The 9,946-nt window shown below is 33.1% G+C and overlaps 1 protein-coding gene across 1 annotated transcript; it reads left to right on the top strand.

The window, feature by feature from the left end:
* The first annotated feature begins 720 nt into the window (after positions 1–720).
* LOC131595821 (pre-mRNA-processing factor 19 homolog 2-like) lies at positions 721–8,514 on the top strand. Its single transcript, XM_058868305.1, has 18 exons — positions 721–857; positions 976–1,061; positions 2,173–2,244; positions 2,397–2,459; positions 2,643–2,729; positions 3,928–4,075; positions 4,293–4,414; positions 4,729–4,845; positions 4,961–5,056; positions 5,134–5,193; positions 5,936–6,010; positions 6,665–6,769; positions 6,992–7,102; positions 7,182–7,259; positions 7,337–7,433; positions 7,532–7,583; positions 7,830–7,900; positions 8,008–8,514. Exons 1-18 carry the CDS (start codon positions 845–847, stop codon positions 8,121–8,123), a joined length of 1,569 nt encoding a protein of 522 aa, XP_058724288.1. The 5' UTR covers positions 721–844; the 3' UTR covers positions 8,124–8,514.
* The last annotated feature ends 1,432 nt before the right edge of the window (positions 8,515–9,946 follow it).

Below are 9,946 nucleotides of genomic sequence, written 5' to 3'. Positions count from 1 at the left end.
CGAAAGAACTTTTGCTTTTACAAAAATTTCACTCAATTACTAAATTGGGAGATTGATTCCTCCAAGTCTTGTCTGATAGATTATTTTGTGTTGACACTGGCTTTGAGATTTCTTTTTGAGGCTTTAGATGTAATGTGTTTGACTTTCTTAATGGTTGCATCTTCATTATGCTAAGTTTTATCCTTTTTTTCTGATCTTTTACAATTGTTATCATGTTACCTATTTGTCATGCTAAATACTTGTTCTTTACGGTTGTCATAAAAAACATAAATTTATTACCTGCAAAACAAAGTTTCACATGTTGGTCTTCTAAATTCTATTCAATGCAGATTTTGCATCCACATTTGCCTGAATTTATAAATTAAAACTAAATACTCGAACTAAATTTATGTGGGTTATCACACGTTGAGTCAGATATACCCACATATAAACAAGTTCGAATAATTAATAAATTGATTTAGTTTAAATAAGCTGGTTCACGAGTCAACCACGCACATAGAAACCCCCTTATAACCACAACATGAATTTCACAACTTTAGTCGGTCAGCAAATAAAAAAAACAAATCAAATTCTACTTTTATTTTTATTTTTTTGATGTTTTTTTAATTTTAGTAGAAGTTAAATGAAAAATAAAATTAAATGCCACAAAAAAACAAAATAGCTGGACCGGGTAACTGGGCCGGGCTTTTATCCCCAATAAAACAAGAACCAAATCTGATCGATTATTAGCATTTGGTTTTAATTTTGATTTTGCTTCGCCCTCGTGTTTCTCTCTGTACTACTTCGTATCTCTTCCTGTTCGCTTCTCCAAAACCCAAAACCCTAGTTCTCACTTCCCCACACCATGAACTGCTCCAGTTAATCTCTTCTTCCTCCACTTCTCTACCACATGATTGTTTCTCTTCTTTCATCTACTCTCTAGTTTATTTTCGAATTTTAGCTTTTTTTTTGATCTGCGATTTGTTTTGTGTGCAGTTTCCGGCGAGGTTCCGGAAGAGCCTGTGGTGTCCAAAAGCTCCGGTCTTCTGTTCGAGAAGAGATTAATCGAGAGACACATACAGGTAAAAGTTCTTTCTCTTCGAATTTTAAGCTTTGTAGTTCAATTTGTGAATCGTAGTGTAAGGTTAAGGTAGAGGGGTAGTTTGGGAAAATGTTTAAGAGAGAATCCGTTTTGTGTGTGGGTATTAGTTTAGTACATTTCGGGTGGAAAAGGTTTGATTTTTTATGTTCTTCGAAGGTTTAGTAGTGGAAATCAGTAGTGGAGTTAATTTAGTTATACAACCCATGACTGTATGGAGTTAATTTTTAGGGGTTAGATTTAGGGTTTTAAAAAATGGTCCGCCGTTGCGACCGCGACAAAACAGTAAACTGGATAATTTTCTGCATCGGTGGATGAAGAATAGCGAAAAATAATAATTTATGGTTGACCATGTTCCCAGAAAAAAATACTTTAGAGAAACAACGATAATTTATGGCTATGCATACCAATACTTTTACAGATAGATACGCTTCAAACAGGTGGCTGGTATACCACCATAATTAAACTGCCTTTTATTCTTTTTATTCGGATAGCATTTATGTTAGCTTTGTCGGGAGGCTCGCGTAGCTTGTTACGATACAGTTATTATAGTTTTATGTTAAAGAACAAATTGTGTTTAATTCACACCATGACGATCGCAATCACCTGTACTGACCAAAATTGCGAAAGCCTTAATGTGACTGCGACCGTTTTTTAAAACCCTGGATTATATTTAATTTGATCCGCAACATGGGCTTCACTAATGTTTCATTTTGGAAACTGAATTTTGTATTGGTATTAGGAGATGTGAAAGTTAAAAGGCTTGGAATTCCATATAGCCAAACTACAATTTGAATTTGTATTAAGTTCTAGTACATGCATTTTGATTTGGGAGATTTTCAAGCATTGTAGCCATGACTTTTTTTTTTCTCTCTCGCTGTTATGTTTCTATGCCTAGTGAGTTTTTTTACCTATGTAGCATTTCTCAAGTTTATTTTTAAATTTAAATTTATGTAAAGGTTTTTACCATGCAATAAGTGTTTCAGCCACTTTTAATGCAATTATTTTTCATGCTGATGATTTTCAGGCTTGTCATATGTTATTACTAATCTGATTTTTATACCTCATGCAATTTTGTTGAAAAAATTGAGTAGGATTATGGGAAGTGTCCAGTTACCGGAGAGCCACTTACTCTGGACGACATTGTATCGATCAATACAGGCAAGGTACGGTGCTAATGATACAGTTGTTCGCTTTATATATTGAGTGTGTAGTTTATAAGTGGTTTAAGCTGGGCATGTTTGTTGTGGTTCTTTTCATTTGTTTTCGAATGTATACTTGTGGTTTTCTAATTAAACCACGATGATTTATCTTGCAGATAGTGAAGCCCAGACCAGTGCAAGCAGCTAGCATCCCTGGCATGCTCGGAATGTTCCAAAATGTATGATGACTTTGTTTTAAACTTTATAATATAGAAAATTTGAAATTTATTTATTCACTTTGTTTTAACTTTAATGGTGGTTTCTAATAATACGTCTTCCTGATAAATGCTTAGAAAAAATGCTTAAAAAATTGTATTCTATACTCATTAATCATTATGAAGAAATGTTTTCCTTCATTTTAGGAATGGGATGGGTTGATGCTATCTAACTTTGCACTGGAGCAACAATTACATACAGCAAGGCAAGAGCTAAGTCATGCTCTATATCAGGTAAGAGTAACTAAATTATTGACTCAACAAGTTGTTGTCTTCTACACATCTGCCAGTTGGTGGAATTGTGGAAGTTGGCAGCCTAGAAGTGGGTTATCTTAATATTTCATTTTCTTTTCTTTCAGACAGTGATAGTGAATGTGTTTTTTGTTCGATAATATATCAAAGTGTTAACTTATAGTATCTTATAGAATTTCTTGTCAAAATAAATTTTTATCTGTTGTAATTTCTATTAAAAATGGGAAATGAGAAATCTTTCCAAATTCATTTACTCTCCCTACCCGTTGTGTATTGGGATTTGTATTCCTGCTTGCGGTATCATTGCGCTGCAGTTTGTCAGGGGGATGTGTTGGGCGTTTGGAATGCAACTCAGTCATTCTGTGAGAAAGGGTGAAGATAACTACCAACCAAAGGGAAATAAAGATAGGCTTATTTACACATTAGAGCTAAGCAAGGTTGAAGCAGGACAGTATTTGAATGGAAAGAAATTTGTATGGGACGAGAAAGGTTAGTGACAAAGGAAAGGCGGAAGATGGACTGGGGGAAGATTCAGTAGTACACGTTAAAGAAGGGAAATCATGTCAATAAAAGAAAGGGCTGATTCTGGTTGTAGGGCTGTAGTGGGAAGAGAACAATATAAAAAGTTTAATGAAACAATTATTATTAGGTAGATGCAATTTAAAGTTCAGTGTGTCGGGGAAGTTAAAGAGCTAATAAATGAAAGTACACTTAACTAAATAGAGATTAATATTTCTTGCTAATAATTAGTTGTTTATTATTATATAAAATAATCAATTGTATTGCACAATTTTAATTTTTTTGGTAATATTGTACAATTTAATGTTGCAACCCATACTGGCAATCAAAATAAAGTATTAACTATATATATCACCATACTATTTAAGTTTTAACATACTGCATATCACATAGCTGTATTCTACTTAAGAGTACTGCATATTTGGTAACTGCGATATTTATCAAGTGAACCAAATTGTCAGATAATTTGCTTTAGCTTTTTTCAATTTTTGTTTAATTTATTCTGCATTAATATTAATTATTTTCTCTTCAACTGTAAAGTCCTTCATATGTTTTCTTGATAAGATCCTGTGTGATATTGATCTCAAATTTTCACGACTTGTTACTTTGCTATATTTCCACTGCCAGAGTTGCTGTTATTTATTTTTGTTTTAATGTGTAGCATGATGCTGCTTGCCGCGTGATTGCAAGAATTACTAAAGAACGAGACGAAGCTAGGTCTATACTTGCACAGGCAGAACAACAGTTCCCTATTTCTACACCAAATGCTGCGACAGCGAATGCCCCTGTTCACAGCAATGGGAAAAGAGGTTTTACACCTTATTATCTTGTTCATTTTCTTGTTTTCTTCATTGTGTCTTTTGTAAAGAATAGCGTTAGTAAATTTAAAAAACCTTCGTACCTCATTAACATTAGAGTTGAAGGTGTTCAACAGTTAATATTTGGCACCTTATTTTTTAATAGTTTCCCCAAATAGCTGTTAATTAATGCATTTTGCACTTTGAAATGTCAATTTTTATGTTTTAGCTGCTGATGATGAGGAACTGGCACCTAATGCAAAGAAATTACATCCTGGGATATCTTCAAGCATAATTACTGAGCTAACGGACTGCAATGCTGCTCTTTCACAGCAGAGGAAAAAGAGACAGGTGTTCTTGATTATAATATTGAAGTGCATCAATTTTTTCAATGCTAGTATTTTCCTTGTTTGTACTGTATAATTTTTTATTTTTGAACTCAGTTTTGCTTAGAGCCTTTGAATAATTTGAAATTATTTATTAAAATTTATTATTGGCTTTTACATTTTACAATATTTTGTATTCCTTTTTACTTGTTTTGGCTTGTGCCATGCAATTGTAACAGTTGTTTACTTTTGTCCCATACTTGAAATATTCTTTATTGCGACAGCTTCTGAATTTGGATTTTGTCACTTGTTTGTGGCATGTTCTATGGTTTATTTCAGATTCCTGCGACCTTGGCTCCTATTGATGCTCTAGAGACGTATACCCAGATATCGAGTCACCCCTTTCACAAAACTAGCAAACAAGGCATTATATCTCTTGATATCCTTCATTCTAAGGTATAACATTTAATCTCTATAAAAAGGATTTAGATATATTCGAAATGGAAATGTTTTATTTAATTAGAAAATTAAGGAGCATTGACAGAGAATAAACCCATTTCTTGTTTGACAGGACTTAATTGCAACTGGAGGTTTTGATTCAAATGCTGTTATTTTTGACCGTCCATCAGGACAAATATTGGCTACCCTCAGCGGCCACTCTAAAAAGGTCTTGTTTTATCAGGAATTTTAAATGGTTTATCTATTTCTCAAAGTCTATTAGCTGACCATGGATGCTTTTGGCAGGTTACCAGTGTGAAGTTTGTAGGTCAGGGAGAATCCGTAATAACTGGTTCAGCAGATAAGGTAAAGTGCTATCTTTTCTAGTTCTAGAGTAGTTTAGTGTCACAGATTGTAAATTGACCTATTTTATCTGACCATTCTCTCTCAGCTAAGAGAATACTTTGTATAGCATGACGCAGCTGTCCATCCATACATTCCTTGTTTTCTTCGTATACATAACCGATTAGGTTTTGCACTAAGCTAATTCAGACCCTTAAGTTTATGTAAGAACTATGACCCCCAAGTTCACAATTGACATTTTCCAATCTCTTGCAATTTACGCTTGCATTTTGTTCCCATAATGGATATTTCTTTTGTATGTCAGTCTTCATTTGGCCATCTTACGTGGTGAATTTGACTTGCAAGTTGCAAATATGAACTCAGAAGCATTCAGAATACTGAAAAGCTGTAGTTTTGTGCTGTAAAGTGCAAGGTCTTATAACTGTGGTGGTAACTAGCCAATTTGATTAATGGTCTTACATTGGTATTTCTGTTGAGCTTGTCAAAGCCCTTTTGGGATAGATCATACTTCTCTGGTTGAGTACAAAGTTTTATCAAGTGTGCAGCTTCCATACCACTCTGGTCTTAAATATGAGCAAAAGTTCCCATATGAATATTTGATAGTCTAAAATATAAACAAATACTTCCTCAATCTCATTATATAGTGTTGTTCAAAGTTATGTAAGCTTCTTAAGAAACAGACTAAAGATCCATTTTTTCGATTTGCATTCTCCATGTCAATAATATTTTTTATTTCCTATTGCAGACAGTTCGATTGTGGCAAGGATCAGATGATGGTAACTATAACTGCAGACAGATATTGAGGGATCATTCGGATGAGGTCAGCAATTCTAGCCATATCGCTGTTCCTGATTTTTTGCTGTTTCTTTCTCTTTTACCATCATCAGTATGGGTTATTATACTCTAAATCTAAAATTGGAAGATTTTTCTCTAGCTTCCTTTTAGTTTTAAAAAAGTTTCAATATTTTTTGAGTAGTGAAGTCAAGGCGTATTGTGCCCGTCTCTCTGCTAATATAAATGAAATAAATCTGGTCAATCTCTCGTCTTAAATTTGATGTTCTCTATGTTGATATTTATTAATCATGCTTGGCTTTAATAAATTAAGGTGTAAAACAATACTCCCTCTGTCTCATATTATAAGCAAATTTCACTTTTTAGGTTCATTGAGTAATTAATGTATATGGTCTACATGTAGACCAAATACATAAACTATTCAATGAACCTAAAAAGTGAAATTTGCTTATAAAATGGGAAGGATGGAGTATATCTTTATCTTCTACCCATGTATCATAATTTCATTAACTGTGATACTTCTGTTATAAGTGCATTTATGATTGTTGTTCTTGAATATCTGAGGGTGATACTTCTTTCAAATCTATGGCTTTATGCTCCTTTAATTCCTATCAGTTTGGCTGCTCTCAAATACCTGCGTTCTGTTGTGATGTAAGAATAATATGCCTTCACAAATTTTCAGGTTAAAGCCGTCACCGTCCATGCCACCAATAATTACTTTGTGACTGCATCACTTGACGGCACTTGGTGCTTTTATGAACTGTCTTCAGGCACTTGTCTGACTCAGGTCTGTTTTTATTCTGTATTATTACTGTTAAGAGGAAGAACAGTTCATGCTTCAAAACTTTTTTTTTTGTTAAGATTGATGCCCTAGAGAATTTGGGATTTTTGTTTTTATTCATTTCTTTGTAAATTATCTTCTGATAGTAACAGGTTTTGACCTTTAATTAATACATTCTTTCCTACATAAGTTCTGAATCGACAATAAATGATGATTTGGGATTCATAGGTTTCGGACTCTTCTCAAGGCTACACATCTGCAGCTTTTCATCCTGATGGTCTTATTCTTGGAACAGGCACTACAGATTCTCTTGTTAAGATCTGGGATGTAAAAAGTCAGGTATGCGATTTATTTTTACTTTATTTAGAGTTTAATTTCAATATTAATTTTTGTTCTTATATTATATTATCGGTTGCAGGCAAATGTTGCCAAGTTTGATGGACATGTGGGGGATGTAACTGCAATATCATTTTCTGAGAATGGATACTACCTTGCGGTATGTGAGAAAATGTAACATGTATAAGTAGAAAGATCATTAATACAATACTCTTATTATACTCTTAATTTTAATAGACTGCAGCTCGCGATGGTGTAAAGCTTTGGGATCTACGTAAATTGAAAAATTTCAGGAATTTCGCTCCATATGACGCAGACACTCCAACGAACTCTGGTATTCATTTTCACCTTTTGTGGATGGCCCTACTGCACACATGTTATAAACTTGTACCTATTTCGTACATTCTTCATCTAATTCTCTGTATCTTGCAGTGGAGTTTGACCACAGCGGGTCCTACCTTGCAGTTGCTGGCTCTGATGTAAGGTGAGGAATAATGTCCAGTGAAGAAGGGTTATTTGAAAAGCATATGAGCTTATCTTATAATCACAGTATTTATATTATGATATTTTATAAGTTTTCATTCAGTTTATTTTTTAGTTTAACTGTAACAAGATAGTATATAGAAATAGTTTTCGCATTAGCCTTTCCTTGACCCTAGAGTGATTGGGATATACCCAGATACCCATTTCATTAGCCGTTCTGATTTATTGTCCCTGTTACTTTATGCAGGATATACCAAGTTGCAAATGTGAAATCTGAATGGAGCTTGATCAAAACTTTTCCTGATTTATCAGGAACAGGTGCTGTCTTGATTTCCCTCCCACTCTATCATTTTACTGTACAGCACGCTTCTAGGATTTCATGTTTGTATTGTAACTAAAATGCAACTTGAACCATTTATTTCCAGGGACATCCACTTGTGTAAAATTTGGTCCAGATTCGAAATACTTGGCAGTTGCATCATTGGATCGGAATCTTCGAATATTTGGCCAACCTGATGAAAGTATTCCTGCGGATTCATAAAACACGACAGTTGCATAGTTTTGGCTCTGGAGTGAGAGTTGCCTGCCTGCTATTAATGCTTGACCTAATTTCATTGGTTAGAAAAGTAAATGAAAGTTTTGGTTTATTTGATTATATTCAGTTTCGGTCCTCCACATACCAAGTGGGAAAGGAGCCAATATATATGCACTCCAGGCTTTCTGCAGCAACATTCATATGCCTTTGTTCTGTCTTCTGATCTAAAAACAAGCTGTAATATTTGTGTTGTCATGAAAATATGAAGCCTGTATTGTCATCGGATAATTTGTAACTTGAGTTTACTTACTAGTGAGATGATTGTAATCTGTTAGCCATTGCTACTGGAAATTTACATGGATGTTAATTGTTAGACATTAATAACTTTTTGTTTTCTAGTGCACAAATAATAATGAATCACATTAATCACTTGCGTTCAACTGGCTGTATAAAACCTTAGGAAACCAATATAGTACTCCCTCCGTTCATGTCATTTTAACAAAAAGTTCTTCAACCAAGATAGTGGATTATTAGAGTTACTTTTTTCTATTATATCCTTATTTATTTTTCTCTTTTCAAATAAATTTAATCATACACTCTCTTTTTCTAATAATTAATTAAAAAATTTGAGGTGGAGTTATTGAGAAAATATAAAGGTATAAAAGACAAATTATAATATTAAATTATAAAACGATACTTAAATGGGAACAAAATTCTTTTTTTTAAAACGACACTTAAAAAGGAACGGAAGGATTAAATGGGAACAAAATTTTTTTTTTAAAACGACACTTAAAAAGGAACGGAAGGAGTAACGTTTAGTGATCATTAACCCGTTTCAAGTCAATTATAGTGATTGTTTTTTTTTTTATTTTTAAAAGTAGATAAGTACTCTTTCCCTCCTACTATTATTATAAGCAAATATTTTCTTTTTAAAATATAAATGTATCTGATCTATATAAAAGATTAGATAGATTCATTATTTATTCAATGAACTAATCTTTACTTATAAAATCATATACAACTATATTTGTCTTATATTCTACACACTTTTAAAATATTCTAGTTTGATTACTTTTCCTAATACATAACTTTTAGTTTGTTTACAAACTTTGGATTTTAATTGGTTTTTAGTGAATTTATTAATTTTTCAAATTTAATTCCATCTTGATCATTTCTTACTGAATTTATTAAGTTATTTTCAAATTTAATTCCATCTTTATCAAATTTTATTCTCCGGAGCATATCTTGAATTGTGGTTACCCGAATGCAGCTTGCGATTGTGACAATCCATTGGACAGTTCCAAACTACCAAAATAGCCCATCACTAAAATCATTTCCTAGACTGCCGGTCTGTGCTACTTATTTCTTCTGGGCCAAAAAGTAGCTTAGTCTTATAAGGAGACTTATGCAATAAAAATTTGGAAATTTCTTCCTACACCCCTTAACCTTCTCAGGGATCTTTTGTGAAATTACAGTTTCACTCGTTGAATTCAGAGATGCATTTTCAAAAGCATCACATTTTATTTTTTTTAGGGATGCATTTGGAGATGTATTTCTGAATTCACCTAGTGGTGGGTTTCAGAAGTACGTTCGAAATAATGATTTCCAGAAAACAAAACCTAAAAACCAGAGAAGCTTAACATAATTTTAGCAATGATAGTTGAAATTACATATATATAAACATAAATTTAACATTATATGTTATAAACGGGTAACTGAGGATGTTGCAACATCTTCTTCCGATCGCTGAATCTTCGCATCAACTTCAATCGGACTCTTAGTAGAGTATATGCGAAAAGTATTCCACATAATCTTTAAATCGTCATCAG

Source organism: Vicia villosa, linkage group LG4 (assembly GCF_029867415.1).
Source record: "Vicia villosa cultivar HV-30 ecotype Madison, WI linkage group LG4, Vvil1.0, whole genome shotgun sequence".
In the NCBI taxonomy this organism is placed as follows: domain Eukaryota; kingdom Viridiplantae; phylum Streptophyta; class Magnoliopsida; order Fabales; family Fabaceae; genus Vicia; species Vicia villosa.
The sequence above is the reverse complement of the archived record's forward strand: the minus strand, read 5'-3'. Positions and strand labels throughout refer to the sequence as shown.

Excerpts from the sequence above, each read along its gene's own strand:
- LOC131595821 (XM_058868305.1), top strand. Across the intron at positions 5,194-5,935 it reads TAACTGGTTCAGCAGATAAG|ACAGTTCGATTGTGGCAAGG; the intron begins GTAAAGTGCTAT and ends TTCCTATTGCAG. Across the intron at positions 7,103-7,181 it reads TCTGGGATGTAAAAAGTCAG|GCAAATGTTGCCAAGTTTGA; the intron begins GTATGCGATTTA and ends TATCGGTTGCAG.